At 43.5% G+C, this 15,860-nt stretch overlaps 1 protein-coding gene across 1 annotated transcript; it reads left to right on the top strand.

The window, feature by feature from the left end:
- The first annotated feature begins 9,158 nt into the window (after positions 1-9,158).
- On the top strand, positions 9,159-14,751 carry LOC127215748 (keratin, type I cytoskeletal 27). The gene is made up of 8 exons (XM_051176237.1): positions 9,159-9,606; positions 10,270-10,352; positions 10,704-10,860; positions 11,235-11,396; positions 11,480-11,605; positions 13,434-13,651; positions 13,847-13,896; positions 14,554-14,751. Exons 1-8 carry the CDS (start codon positions 9,193-9,195, stop codon positions 14,688-14,690), a joined length of 1,347 nt encoding a protein of 448 aa, XP_051032194.1. The 5' UTR covers positions 9,159-9,192; the 3' UTR covers positions 14,691-14,751.
- The last annotated feature ends 1,109 nt before the right edge of the window (positions 14,752-15,860 follow it).

Raw genomic sequence — 15,860 nt, 5'->3', positions numbered from 1 at the left:
CTGAACTCACTCTGTAAGACCAGGCTGCCCTCAAACTCGGGGATCCACCTGCCTCTGCCTGTGCTGGGATTAAAGGTGTGTGCCACCACTGCCCAGATCTTTTAATTATGTTCTTGATTTATCCTGGATTTTTTTTTTTTTTTTTGTGATTTTGTTTTGGGGAGGGTTTTATTGTTTGTTTTTGCTTTTGTTTTATGGCCTTTTGCTACTTAATATCATTCTAAGTAAAGAGTAAAAAATAAAATTTAGGTTATTGCATACATTTACCACTTGCTTTTATGCCATGAAATCCCAGTTTTAAACCAAAACACCAAGCTTATATAATCCATATTTTGTAGCTCACATATACATATGTATTTTGTTCTTACCAAACAATGGAAACACAAAACAAAACAAACCATTTTTATTTCACTTTGTTGTTGTTTGGTTTGGGTTGGGTTGGGTTTGAGTTTGGTTTGGGGTTTTGGTTTTGGTTTTTTTAGTCCAGTTTTGTGTTAGATAGAGCCTTGGTTAGCCTGGAACCCACTATGTAGACCAGACTGGCCTAGAACTCACAGAGACCTGCCTGCTCTTGCTTCTTTAGTGTTAGGATTAAAGTCAAGCACTACTACACCTATTTATAGACTTCAAAAAGATTAATACATACTAGATTCTTGGGTCATTCAGCTGCTCGGAATATCCATAACATTTGAAGTAAGTTCTGGTTTGCATGAAAAGCCTGGCTCCCTGGGATTGCCAGAGACCCAGCTTACTCCATCTTGGAGGCTAGATTCCAAACATTTCCCCTTGCATCACTTTTAACCAGAACCCAGTGCACTCGGACATTGCTTATGCTGTGTGGTACCGAGCAGTATAAACTGTTGCAGACAAATGGCTCACACACTCCCCCATGTACCAGCAGCATCACAGTCCATCGCAGAACTCAAGTTTTGAGACACAATTACTGAGCATTTCAAGTTAGCAACAGAGAGCACTGGATCAAGTTCAGGACTCGTCTAACAGAGTCTTTGTGTGTGGAACCTTCCAAGCAACTCTTGCCTTGCAGCCATGCTCAGCTTTGAAATGAGCTTTGAAAACACTGTCTGTGTGGGGTTCCCTTTGTGTAGGAATGCCCAGGAAGGCTCAGGAGTACATGACATAGTTGCACAGAAAGTCTCAAAGGAAAGCAAAACTCTAACTCTGCACCTTTTGCTGAAGAAATAACCCAAATTCCCCAGATGTCTATTCACAAAGCAGTGGCTATAGACTTAGCGCCAGGGTGAATCTCCTTTAAGTTCTGTTGAGTTCACAGGGTGGAAGGAAACATGCCATACTTGGACTTCCTAGAAAATGACTGCCATTCAATTCTGAGCTTTTGCTGTCCCAGCAGAAGTTATGGTACATGGTATCTGAAGAAGTTCTGCTGATGGATACATGTTCTTCCTCAGTCTATGAAGAGCCCCACTTTTTACAATAGTGGGTTGGAATACTTCAAGGTTCTGAAGAATCAATACCCATCTGAAGGAGAAGGAATTGATGTGAAGCAGAAGGAATTGGACCACAATGCTTGGACAGTTGATTGGGTGTGTGTGTGTGTGTGTGTGTTGATTTGGTTTTGTGACTTCTTGTAGTTGTTAACACAGGATCTCATTCTGTACCCCAGGCCTACCTCCCTGCCTGCAACTCACTATATAACCTAGGCTAGCCTCAAACTCATAATAATCCCCTTGCCTCAATACTAGAACAGACTTGTACCATCACATCTGGATCTCAGCATTTAGTTGTTACAAAAGAAATCACAGGTGTCCAAGATGCATGCGAGCCCTTTGCAGAAAGTGAATTACACCAGCTTCCTGTGAGTAGCTTTCATGGGGCATTATACGCTATTTAATATGCTTCTGAATCATGTTCCATCATACTTCAAGATTATGTGTTTGCAGAATATAATTTTCCTCTGGACACTGGCTTGTTTTCCCTGAACACATTTCCTGTGACTCTGTCTCTGTTCTATTAACAAATTCCTAAGCTTTATATCCCTTTTCATGCATTTTCGATGATTTTGAAGTGGTAGATGATATAGTCATCTGTTTGTAGGCACTAAATGCTTTGTTTTATAGAAAAATACTATCCCATTTCTACGTTTTCTTACTCATACATATTAGTATTTTGTAGGCTTTTACCTCACTTTATTTCTTTTGCTTGTTTACCCTGGGCAATTAGTCCTTGTTTTCTAAAGTGATGGGCAATTCCAAATGGCTTTTCTAACTTCTTACAGTTCTCTATTCTCTTGCTTAGATACATCATTCAAAATTGTTGGCCTTGGGGCTGAAGAGATGGCTCTACATACACACATGTATGTATGTGTCTATGTACAGAGACACACAAATATAAAATTATAAAGATCCAATCAATAAATGGGCACGTGAGTTGAACAGGCAATCCTCAAAAGAAGAAATGTAAATAGCAAAGAAAAACTACATAGATGCAAGGTGTTTGACATCAAAACCACATTTAGAATTCCACTTCACTCCAGTCAGTGTGGTTTTCACCAAGAAAGCAAGTGTAGGAGGCAGGGGTCTTCATGCTCTGCAGGTAGGCTGTAAATTAATATGACCATGTGAAATTAGCATGGATATTCTTCCAAACACTGAAAACAGAACTATGGCCTGGCCCACCCAAGTCAACATAGCACAGAGACATGGGCACATCCATGTCTGTTCTCAATAACCAAGATGAGGAATCAGCCCGTATGTCCATCAACAGATGGATGATGTACTGGCTTTTTTCTATTGGGGCGATAACACCATGACCAAGACAACTTACAGAAGGGAGGCTCTATTTGCAGTTTATAATTCCAGGAGGACTAGAGTCTGTGACCATCATGGTGGGGAGCACAGGCAGGCAAGCCAGGTGCTGGAGCAATAGCTGGGTGTCCACATTTCTATACTCACAAACAGGAAGCAGGGAGGGGTAGCTCAACATGCCCGGAGTCTTTTGAAGCCTCAAAGCCCACCCCCCAGTGACACACTCCTTCAGCAAAGCCACACCTCCTGATCCTCCCCAAGCAGCCACCACCTAGGGACCAAGTACTCAAATACCCAAGACTTACAGGGAATGTCTCATTCAAACCACCACAGATGACAAAGAAAGAAAGAAAGAAAGATAAAACCATGTCGTTTGCAGAAACATGGATGGAATGTGAATCGTGCTAACAAACAAAAATCAGATTTGGAAAGACAAATATTGCATATTCCCTCATATGCAGCATCTAGATTTCAATAACATACACAAACCATGAAAGCAGAAAAGGAACTATGTGAGGGAAAAGGTATCCAGTGGAGAGGAGAAAGGGAACAAGAGAGAGGAAGATGGGAGCGAACATGGTAAAAGTAACACACATGTATGAAATGTGACCATGAAACCCACCATTTTGCATATTAACTAAAATACAGTAGGTTTTTTTTTTTTAAGGTGTTGGCTTAATTTCTAGAATTTCCCTTCTCGTTTCTCCCATCCCACTCATACTCTGCCCTCCTTGGTCTCTATGGTCTGGTCAGGTGGCTCCCTCCTCCTCCACCTCTATGACCCGATCAGCTGGCTCCCTCCTGTATCTCTATGATCTGGTCAGCTGGCTCCCTCCTCCTCCATCTCTATGATCTGGTCAGCTGGCTCCCTCCTCCTCCATCTCTATGATCTGGTCAGCTGGCTCCCTCCTCCTCCATCTCTATGACCCGATCAGCTGGCTCCCTCCTGTATCTCTATGATCTGGTCAGCTGGCTCCCTCCTTCTCCATCTCTATGACCCGATCAGCTGGCTCCCTCCTGCATCTCTATGATCTGGTCAGCTGGCTCCCTCCTTCTCCATCTCTATGATCTGGTCAGCTGGCTCCCTCCTCCAGCTACATGGCTTCACCTGGGACTGCTCTTGGGAAAGGGAGATGGCTGGGCACTTCTGAGAACTCACAAGGTCTGAACAGTCTGATTTCCTTTGGACCTTGTAGAGAATCTTTCCACTCACTTAGGAAAAGCGGAGTTCCCCCTGCTCCTTCTCTCGGATCTCTGCTATAATTTCCAGTGTGCTTAGGGGAGAATTGTCCTATGATCAGAGTCTTCAGATGTCTTCTTCTCTTCCTTCTGGATGTTTGTAGTCTGTTCTACATGTTAACTGTGTTGGGATTCATGCCAGTATACTTCCCCCTAGATCTGTACATGGGCTTTGGTTTTGTGACATGACTGTTCTGCTTGAGTCTTATGTAAGGAGTCAGAAAATCTGCCACCATTTTCAGGAACTCTACCAATTCTTTTCCTCTGCCCCTCTGTCTTTATTCATTTGCTTGAACTCTGGCAAAATGTTTTTAAGAACATCTGTCACTGTTGTCTTTTTCTCTTAATCTCTTTTCCACAGTTTGCACCCACTCCCTTGTCCCTCCTTCTTTTTTTCCCTCGCCTGTCTCATTTAAAATAATATTTATTAAAAATATGCAAGGAAGGGAAGGAGACCAGGAGGAGAAGACAGAAGACCAAAGAGGATAAAAGGGAAGGAATATGATGAAACTGACATGTATGTGTGACAGGAATATGATGAAACTGACATGTATGTGTGAAAACATCATAATCAAACCTGTGCTGTTGTACATATGCTTAAGTAGAATAGTACTCTAGCTTTCCTTCAGCTGGCAACCCATGGGCTGGACTTCCATTTTAGTTATTTTATTTTACTATGGTTTTCAGATCTACCTGGATGTGTGTATGTGTGCACACTCAGATATGCAGGGGAGGGTATACAGGTGCCGTGGCACACGTGTAGTGGCCAGAGAAGCTTTAAGTGTCGGCCCTTCAGTTCCATCTAGATTGAGTCAGGTCTCTGTTGCTGTGCTCCTGCATACCCCAGAGTAGTTGGTGCTCAGCTGGATCCTCTAGCTCACTCCCATTTGATCTGAGAAGCCCCCTCTCTTTCTCTCCAAACCCCACCTTCTCAGAGAATCTCCAACAAAGAAAAGGTACCAAAAAACCCTGTTCCCCATTCCTGGCTATGGAAGCTTGATGGGGAGTGTTCTTCTGTACATATGTTTATCTATTGGCTAATGAATGAAACACTGATTGGCTGGTTGGCCAGACAGGAAGTGACGTAGTGCGCAGAATCAGGAAATAAGCAGATACAAACAGGAAATCGCTCTCTTCTCTGCAGAGACTCTGAGCAGTCATCATATAGCAGGAAAAGAAGGTGCAGGTCCGGCATTCCCCAGTAAGATAAGACCATGTGGAAAGACTTGGATTAATAGAGATGAGTTAATAATTAAAACAGAGCTAGCCAATAAGAAACGCTAGTCACCGGCCAATAGCTTTATAACTAACATAGCGTCCAAGTGTTCATTTTGAAGCTGACACTGCTGTGGGACAGGTTGGTGAGAAAAAGTGCTCACTACAAAAGAAGGTCCTTCCTGAAGTTGCCAGCAGCCCAAGTCCTCACCTAAAGTGTTCATCTCTTGACCATACTTAGGCACAAACCCAGCTTGTGGCGAACACGTCATCAGTCTTCCCCTATAGGATACTTGAGATTAGCACTCACAGTCACTTACTGTTAACACTTTGACCAGATGTGAACTCTGCACTGTCACACATTGCATAAATGAGCCTGGCTGATGAAGGCTGAGAACAACACTAACCTATGGGTATAAATAGAAGTATTTAGAAGGCAGTTTGACAATGTGTCCATTTAGCAAAACAACAGTAGTAGGTTCTGCCCTAGAGCCTATGACCTCCCCAGCCACAGGTTCTTGATTGGATGTACAGAACCAGGCATGGGAGTTTACATGGCTAGGAATGAATTCATGCCTGTGGAGTGGCCTAGTCTTTTCCTATAGTCACTTGCCCATTGACAATACTTCTAGCTCCTTCGCTTCCTATACATTAAAGCCACGGGTGTGTATGTGTGTGTGTTGTATATACTGCCTTGTAATTTCATGATTGTTGGTCTTTCATGTTCCACAGACTATAGTTAACGTTGACTCTTGGTCATATGTCCTGTTTCTTCATTTGTTTGTTTAGTTTGGTTGAAACCTAACTTTAGGGATCTTGTGGGACCTGCACTGAAATGGCTTCTCTTGGGCAGTACATAATATCACTAACTTAGTTTTCTTTGTCTGTGTGCATGCATGTTCATACATGCTCAGGTACACAGGGGTGTGTGTGTGTGTGTGTGTGTGTGTGTGTGTGTGTGTGATCCTGAGGTACAATACCCACCAAACTTTTGACACAGTCTCTTCATTGGCCAAGGGCTCTTCCTCAGCTAGGCTGTCTGGCCAGCAAGCCCAAGGGATCCACCCGTCCCTGTCCCCCTCACTGAGGTTAGAGCACATGCTGCCACACCTGGTTCTTCACATGAGTGCTGGGGCCAAACTCAGGCCATAGTGTTGCTTTACCAGCTGATCCAACTCCCCAGCCCTATTAATTTAAATGTTAAATTAATTCACTGGACTGGAGTTTTTTGGACCATGGGAGTATTAACCTGGTTTCCTGAGTAAGCTCATCTTTCATATAGCTTCCTTAGCATCAAAAATCTCTTTTATCAGGCCAGGTGTTGTGGCCCACACCTTTTATCCCAGCACTCAGGAGACAGAGGTAGATGGATATCTGAGGCCTGGGTCTATATCAAAGTTCCAGGCTAGCTGGGGCTACACAGAGAAACCCAGTATCAAAACAACAACAACAAAAATGTATCCATCCCCACTAAAAACTTCACTTTCAGAGTCCCCTCTTCAGTGCTTCTCCACCTTCCTTATGCTATGACCCTTAACAGTTCCTCGTGTTAAGGTGACCCCTCCCACACACACATAATAAAATTATTTCGTTGCTATTTTGTAACTGTAATTTTGCTACTGTTATGAACCATAATGTACATAGCTAATATGCTTCATGGTCTGAGGTGATCCCTGTGAAAGGGTCATTTGATCCCCAAGGGGTCTCGACCCTCAGGTGGAGAGCCACTAACTCTTTCTTATTAAACCAGGGCCTGTTACTCCAGCACTGGGAAGGTAAAGAGAGACAGGTAGACACCCAGAGCTTGCTGGCAGCCTGTGGACCCGAAACACCCCCAGGTTCAATAAAAGACTTGGCTCAAAAATTAAACAGGAGAGCGGTGACGATTGGCACCCCAAATCCTCACACACTTTTTTAATTAAAAGCTTTTCTTGTGTTTGCTGCTCTGTTTGATATATTTAGCCATCTTTTGAATGTGCACTATTGTGTTTCTTCTACAGTTAATAATTGTAAGTGGTCTGTTTAGAATGATTTCTCCAGCTTCCTTTTATTATATTTGTTCCTGAGTATCATTTCTCACTTGTAACTTTAAACCTACCAGTCAGGGAGAATATGGTTTTGTATTGTAGTACCTGATAATTTTTGATAGTCGTATATGGTGGCTTTTGAGATTGTTTATTTTCAAGGGAAGGCCTCAATATTTAGAGATTATATCTGTATTCCAGGACAATTGTGGGATCGGCTTCCTTTATGAGGGGTTTGCAGATCTGCACATCTCAAGGTTTTGTTACAGGATCCTTCAGTTTCCTCAGAAGAGAACAGAATAATTATTGTTGGCATAATTTTATTACTACATTAAGTTATTTAAAAAACATTAATAATGTTTCTTTTTTAATTTTATTTTAAGTACCTTTGAAGCAATAGTTTTTCGAATGAACATTATCACTTTTTTAAAGGATTTATTTTGTTTTTAACTATGTGTATGTGTTTGTGCATGTGAGTGTAGGTGATCATGGAGGCCAAAAGAGGGCATCAGACCGTCTGGAACCGTAGTTACAGGTTGTTGTGAGTTGCCAGTGTGGGTGCCAGGAATTGAACTCTGGTCCTGTGGAAGAACAGTAAGTGCTCTTAACAGCTGAGTCACCTCTCCAGACTCTCAACATTAGTTTTCTATTCCGATTTTCTGGCTTTCTTCTCTGCAAGCTTACCTACTAGGTTATGAAATTTTATGTTCTTAGCTTATTTGTTTCAAATATTCACAACTGAAAGTGATGGCAGTTGTTCCTAGCAAGATCTTACACTTAAAATAAATAAACTGATGAAAGAAACAGCATGAACAAAAATAAATAAGATGGGAAGGGGGCATGGTGAAATAGGATGGCAAGTCAGCAAGATGACAGCTGTATCAGGAAAAATTTTATAGGGCAAGCACAAAACTGTGAACACACAGTAGCAAAAGGTGAGGTGGACAAGGCATGAAGAGAAGAGAAAGGGGAACAGCCGAGGATGTGCAGGGACTCCCAAAGGGCAACCAAATAAAATGCAGTATGACTGAGGTAGTCAGTAACTAGTGGAACCAAGAGATGTAGAAGGTTAAATATAAGGAACACGGTTGAGCAGGCACCATAGCCCAGCACTCTAGAGGCTGAGGCAGAAGGACCCCAAGTTCAAAGCTAGCCTGGGCAACCTGTCAGATGGAAGAAGGGGAGGGAAGGGGAGGGAGAGGAGGAGAGGGGAGCTAGGTCCTTCCTTTACAGCTAAAGAAACTGGGGGCCATGGAGGCTAACAGAGTCCCCCATATAACCTGCCTAGCAACACAGCTCAGGCAAAAAAAAAAAAAAAAAAAAAAAAAAAAAAAAAATGTGCAAATTAAATGGCAATTCAGGAAGGGTAAAGGATCAAGGGGAAAGTTTCTGTTTCCAAAAAAAGGACTTTTTTTTTTTTTTAATTTAAAACTCAGCTTCCTTTCTCTAGAATTCAGGGCCTGTGTTCTTGAAATTATTTTCAACTTCTCTGATCGAGAACAAGGCAGATAATGACTTAGTTGCCAGAGAAATGGCAGATGTTGTTGAACAAGGAAGAGAGAAGTGTATCTACCACACTGCGTTTTAATTCTTTAAGGAATTTTATTCTCGTGAAGCCCACGAGGCAGGAAGGGTTGTTCACACTAAATTGAAAGGCATCACTATAATAACTTTGATAATACTCCACCCTACTCCCTCCCAAAGATAACAACATCAAGATAACTATCCTCCTACGGAAGTGAACACAGCAGAGTAAGGACATTCATTAGGGGGAAATGTCATCCACTTACAGATAATTCTCAGTGAGCTAGCAAACACCATTTTGCTAGGAGAGGCACAGTTTGCCTAGAGACACCCTAACGACGTATATATAAAGCAGTCCTCACCCAGAAGGACATTCATCGTCAGAGCAGCACTCCAGTGTAAGCACCATGTCCGTTCGCTTTTCCTCTGCATCCAGACGACTGGGCTCCATGCGGCTCTCCAGCGCGGGAACGGCCTTGGGGGCTGGAAATGCATGCGGTGTGCCAGGCATCGGAAGTGGCTTCTCCTGCGCCTTTGGGGGCAGTTCGTCCGCAGGAGGGCTGGGTCTGGGCAGCGCTTCTTGTGGGGCCTTTACTGCGAATGAGCATGGCCTCCTGTCAGGCAATGAGAAGGTGACCATGCAGAACCTCAATGATCGCCTGGCCTCCTACCTGGAGAACGTTCAAGCACTAGAGGAGGCCAACGCTGACCTGGAGCAGAAGATCAAGGAGTGGTATGAAAAATTTGGACCTGGGTCATGCCGTGGTCTCGATAATGACTACAGTAGATACTTCCCGATCATTGATGACCTCAGGGCCCAGGTAAGAAGTACTGTGACATGGGACATATAGACAAGGCAAAGTAGGAGAGGTCACAGCACAGCTTCTAGAACTTCATTATCAATATTCAAAATAATTTCTGGGCTGGGGGGTTGGCTCAGCAGTTAAGAACACTGGCTATTGCTCTTCCAGAAGACCTGGGTTTAATTACCAGCATCTACATAGTGGCTCATAACCCTCTGCAACTCCAGTTCCAGGGGACCTGAAGCCTTCTCCCAATCTCTGGGGATACCAGGCATACATATGGTGCACAAACATATGGGAAAGATGCCAATACATATAAAATAAGTGAATTTTTAAAAACAGTAATAATAATTTACATTACAATTATAATATTTGAGCATGACCTACCCATCATCTGAAATTAGGTATGCATGCATGTTTTTAGTAATACAAAATATAAAAAAAAAAACTGCCCAACATCTCCAACTAGATATGTATAAACTTAAAAGGAAATGTTTTAAGGTAAAGCAAAAATGAAAATATAAAGTAAAACTGAATGCATCTCAAGTCCCCATTTTCAAAACACCTTATCATCAGCTATAGGTTCGAGGAGTATTTCTATGATTTCGCATGTTACTTAATTGCATGGAAATTTGTATATTTTACTACTTCCTCCCTCTTACCTAACTCTCCATTCATCAGATAATCTCTGCAACTGCCAATAACGCCAACATCGTCCTGCAAAATGATAACGCAAGACTGACGGCTGATGACTTCAAAATGAAGTGAGTTGAGCCAAAGACAAGCAGACCAAAAGTTATCTGGGCACTTCCCTCTTTTCCTTGGGCTACTGAGAGTCTTCTCTACTCTGCTTTTGTCCATCTGCTCATTTTAAAGCATTAATTAATTAACCTAATTAACTTAGAAAAGTTGGAACTAACACAAATGAACATCAAGGTCATAAGGGAGGAGAACTTGGAATATCCCCATTTTCTTCATAGACGGGTGTCTATTCCATCCCGGGTAAGGTCTCACTGAAGCTTGCTGTATTAGGTTAAGTTTCAGGATGACCTCCAAAGGGGGGGGATGACTTAAATGTGGTGGGAGAGAATGAACCGTTCCAATATATCTCTAAGGTACGAAAATGAGCTGGCACTTCACCAGAGCGTCGATGCAGACATCAATGGCTTGCGAAGGGTCCTGGACGAGCTAACCTTGTGCAGAACTGACCTTGAGGTACAGCTGGAAACGCTCACCGAGGAGCTGGCGTACCTCAAGAAGAACCATGAGGAGGTAGGCATTCAGCCTTCCCTGCCTTCATAGCCCTCCTCCTTGTAGCCCGCCTCCTCCCCAAAATCAACACCTAATTTCAGATGGTAAATAGTATATCCTAATATCAAGATGGTTTTAATTTTCCCCTACGCTTTTGAAATGCTTCTATTATTCCCTCTCAAATGAAACAAACCAACCCAGGATGGTAGCTCACAGCTACAATCCCAGATTTCAGGCAAGAGGATTGCTAAGAGTTCAAGGGCAGCCTGAGCTCCATATTAAGACTGTCTCAAAAGAGACAAACCTCATAAAACTCTCTGAGCTGCATAGACCCTGTCCACTTGGCTCCCCTACAAACAGTCAGAACCTAATGTGGCTGAACAAAACTATTTCAGGAAATGCAGGCTCTGCAGTGCGCAGCTGGAGGCAACGTGAACGTGGAGATGAACGCAGCCCCTGGCGTGGACCTCACGGTCCTGCTGAACAACATGCGAGCTGAGTACGAGGCCCTGGCTGAGCAGAACCGCAGGGATGCTGAGGCCTGGTTCCAGGAAAAGGTAAAGACAGGCTCACAGGCACACACCTATTACCAGGTGTGGATGCCATGTCCCCAGCCTGACACCAGCTCCTGACTTTGCAGAGCGCTTCCCTGCAGCAGCAGATTTCAGACGATGCTGGAGCCACCACCTCAGCCAGGAATGAACTTACTGAGATGAAACGGACCCTCCAAACCCTGGAGATAGAGCTGCAGTCCCTCTTAGCCATGGTAAGCATGAAAGACAAGGCAGATTTGCTGTGGAAGCTGAAAAAAACTAGTAAGAATTTTCATCTTCATAGTGCTCCTCACTTGGGATTTTATCCATTGATTACTATGTTGACATCTGCTTGAAAATTATGCCTAGATATTAATAAGCCCTGCAGACCTGCAAATATACTTATTATGACGTGCTCCAGAAGAAAGGTCATTTTACCTTCACCAAAAATCTCTGCAGAGCAAACATATGTTCCCTGGTTTCCCAACCCAGCCTTGCCGTTGGTCAGTTAATTAAGAGCGCTTAAGTTCCTTTTAAGTGGCATAAATAAGAAGCAAGATAGGAGTGTGAAGGTTGAGTCTAAAGCAAAACGCACATAATAACAGTAATAATCACCCTTTTCATTAAGGGTTTGCCCCCTGAGGCATAGGCAGGCAGACTTCACAGCTCACATCATTATCTCCAAAAGAATAATCAGATTTAAAGAGGGAAGGTGACTCCCAGAGTTGCACAATGGAGACAAAGAATGGGACTTCCTCTCTCACTTGCCTAACCGGAGCCTGTACCTTTCCTCCAATGGCTAGGAGACCACCAGCGCTTACCCACAAAGAGTGCACACGGTGTATGTGAATGTATATAAAATCAGGGCTCATAGAAAATATTTGGCTACAAAAGGGTCAGTAAAATAATGTCATCTAGCCAGGCATGGTGGTGCACACCTTTAATCTCAGTACTTGGGAAGTAGAGGCAGTTAGATCTCTGTGAGCACAAGGTTGGCCTGGTCTAAATAGCAAGCTCCAGGATAGCCAGGACTATGTAGCAGAGGGGGAGAAGGAGAAGGAGGAGGAGAAGGAAGGAAGGAAGGAAGGAAGGAAGGAAGGAAGGAAGGAAGGAAGGAAGGAAGGAAGGAAGGAGAGGGGAGGAACAGAAAGGAAAGGGAAGGAAAGGAAAGGAAAAGAGAAAAAGAAAAGGAAGATACTGTCATCTCCATTTGTCATCTTCACTACATGTAAAATTCTAACAGGTGACCCTCTTGTTCTATACAGACTCAGTTGCCTTGACAAGCCAAGCTATTGAACAGTTTGAAGTTTAAAGGGGTAGTGCTTTGGATTGCTCTACATATGCACTGTTTTATAACTGACTCTAGAAAAGCAATGATTGGCAGGAGCCAGACTTCATGTGACTCACAATGAGGAAGCAGAGTGTAGGGGACCTTTCATTCCTAAGAAAACTGGAAACTGTTCTACCGCACAAGTGCAGCACGTATCAGTGCATATGGTAGTCTCGACTGAACCCTAGGGAGAAACTGTGTCTCCTTTCTGGATTGACCAGGACCATGTACGACTATCTGTGTCACTATCAAATACACCAGTATGGTGTGCACCATGAATACTGAGCAAATGGAATCTTTTAGATGGATATGACTATTTGTGTATATAAGCAGTGTGTGTTCATTGTGTGGCGCACATGTGGGTATGAGTATGTGTACATGTGTGTGAAGGTCAGAGGTCAACCTCGGGTGCTGTTCCTACGGAGTTCTCCTTTATGTTTTGTGAGACAGAGTCTCTCACATGGGACCTGGGGCTCACAGGTTAGGCCAGGCTGGCTGATCATCAAGCCATAGAAGTCCTGTCTCCACTTCTCAGCCATAACTGACTTTTTGTGTAGGTGATGGGGACTGCTATCAGGTCTGCATGCTTGCACGGCAAGCACTTTCCCAACAACCATCTCTAAGACCCTGGATAGGAGTGCTTGCCTTGTGTAAGGATGACTCTCTTGTAAGAGACTTATTCTGAACCGGTACAGTGACATTTTCTCCAACGCCCTCTTCCCAAATCACAGAAACACTCGCTGGAGTGCTCCCTGACGGAGACCGAGGGCAACTACTGCACACAGCTGGCTCAGATCCAGGCTCAGATCAGCGCCCTGGAAGAGCAGCTGCACCAGGTCAGGACCGAGACCGAGGGCCAGAAGCTGGAATATGAGCAGCTGCTGAACGTCAAGGCCCACCTGGAGAAGGAGATCGAGACCTACTGCCGCCTCATAGACGGAGACGAGAGGTAGGCACCCTTCCTCGAAGAACACTCTTGAAGGTTCCTAAAAGTCAAGTCTCTGCGGTGCAGACCATGTGCGGATGCACAGTCCCCGGCATTATTTCAGCAGTCGATGAATGTGTGCTTCTCGGTTGCTTTAGCACAACACACAGATGCAATTAATGCAAAATCTTTTTTTTTTTTTTTTTTTTTTTTTTACAGCTCTTGTGTTAAGTCAAAAGGCCATGGAGGACCTGGAAATCAGACAAAGGGTAAATAAAAAACAGCTCTATGCAGCATTCAGTGCTTTCTTCTCTCTCTTCTTCTTTCCCTCCTCCTGCTGCTCTTCTTCCTGGAACCTCTTTCTCGTGTGTGCATGTGCACAGGTGCAGCCGCATATGGAGACCAGAGGACAACCTCAAGTAGTGTTCCTCAGCCAAGGTCCACATTTTTGTTTGAGACTGGGTCTCTTATGGACCTAAAGCTTGCCAAGTAGGTGAGGCTGGCCAGCCAGTGACAGCAAGAGACCCTCCTGACTCCACCTCCCCAGACATAGAATCACAAGGGCTTGTTTTATGTGGGTTCTGGGGATGGAACACAGGCCCTCATCATTACAAAGCAAGCACGTCACAGATTGAGCCATCTCCACAGCCTTCCTTTCTCTTATTTTCTGCCTATCTTTTTTATTAAGTATGTTTCTTTTCTTTGGTTTTTCAAGGCAGGATTTCTCTGTGTAGCCCTGGCTGTCCTGGAACTCTCTATGTAGACCAGGCTGGCCTCAAACTCAGAGATCTACCTGTCCTGGCTTCCTGAGTGCTGGAATTAAAGGCATGCACTACCACCTGGCATATTATACCATTTTCAAATGATTAATTATTTTCCATCTGTGAATTTAACAACAGTTTAATGGTTTGTATGTGTCATTTTAGATTCATCTAAAACTGCCATCATTAAAACTGTTGTTGAAGAATTAGATCCCCGTGGCAAGGTTCTCTCCTCCAGAGTTCACACCCTAGAAGAAAAATCCACCAAAGTCAACAAGAATGAACAGAGGATGACTTCCTGAACTCCATTCCATAAAATGAAGAGCCCTAATTAAAATACCAAATATAAATGGTTTTCCAAAACAGGGCCCTCTTATGTTTCTGCTTCTCTTCCAGGGAGTGAAGACGAGCTCCTTTTAGACTAGTGACATTTCTTTGGCTATCTCTCTGCTGGTGATTCAATAAATGTCTTCCTGTTGCAAGCTATCCTCCCTGACTCTGGTCCATCACTGCATTTGAAGTACACCCTCCCACGGGAGCTAAGCTCTGCCTTTGATTTCCTCGGTTTAATCCATTGCTCTTTGCAAGTTAGGAACTGGTTGACTGTGCAATGGTTATAGCCTTCCGTCCTTCCACACATACTGGACACACATTTGTTGAGGGCTAGGCAGTGAAAATAAGGCAACAAATAAAAAATAAAGAAAACGCCAGTTCCTGAACCGGAGAGACGGTTCAGATTGAGTTCCCAGGTTCAGTTCCCAGCACCTACATGGTGACTCACAACCTTTGTAAATCCAGTTTCAGGGGATCTGGGCCTCCTTGGGCACTGCACACATGTAAAATACATACATTCATACATGCTGGCAAACTACTCATACTTACAAAATACAAATAATGAATCATTAAACAAATCACTAAATTAATTTAATGAATCATTTTAAAAAACAGATTTGAGTATAACAGGCTCATGGAAGTGAAAATAAGAAATTGAAGAGTCAGAAACATCCTAAACATAAAGGAAAGGTGATATATGCAAATTTTTTTAAGAGAAGAGGGACATATTGCATAAGAGGGGGCTTAAAGATTGTAAGAACCAGGGGTAGTGGAAGACCACTGCAAACCAGTGTTTTCTGGACATGACAGGACTGTCATGCTCAAGAACTCATGGCAGCTTTGACTCTGTGCACAGGACCCACACAATACCAAGGTAATCAAATTTCCAACATCAGTGATGAAGGGATTCATGAAATGTCACCCCCAGCGGAGGAGCTAGTTGGCAATTGATGGCTGATAGGGGAGTGAGAGTCCCAGGCTCAGGGACCGTGATGCAAGAGACAAGGAGGCATGTAAGAGCTGGACGGTGGGGAGGAATGCTGTGTCTTTTGTGCACTGTGAAGATGTATTGCTCTCATTGATTTAATAAAAAGCTAAATGGCCAATAGCTAGGCAGGAAGAGGTTAGGCTGGACTTAC

The sequence above is a fragment of the Phodopus roborovskii genome, unplaced genomic scaffold (genome assembly GCF_943737965.1).
Source record: "Phodopus roborovskii unplaced genomic scaffold, PHOROB, whole genome shotgun sequence".
Classification (NCBI taxonomy): domain Eukaryota; kingdom Metazoa; phylum Chordata; class Mammalia; order Rodentia; family Cricetidae; genus Phodopus; species Phodopus roborovskii.
Note: the sequence above shows the minus strand (reverse complement) of the source record. Positions and strands in the feature narration are given on the sequence as shown.

What these genes read in the sequence shown, in the direction of transcription:
- LOC127215748 (XM_051176237.1), top strand. Translation starts at nt 9,193, where the DNA reads ATGTCCGTTCGCTTTTCCTCTGCATCCAGACGACTGGGCTCCATGCGG. An exon ending in AGGCCTGGTTCCAGGAAAAG is followed by an intron (nt 11,397 to 11,479) that starts GTAAAGACAGGC and finishes CTGACTTTGCAG; the next exon opens with AGCGCTTCCCTGCAGCAGCA. An exon ending in ACCTGGAAATCAGACAAAGG is followed by an intron (nt 13,897 to 14,553) that starts GTAAATAAAAAA and finishes GTGTCATTTTAG; the next exon opens with ATTCATCTAAAACTGCCATC.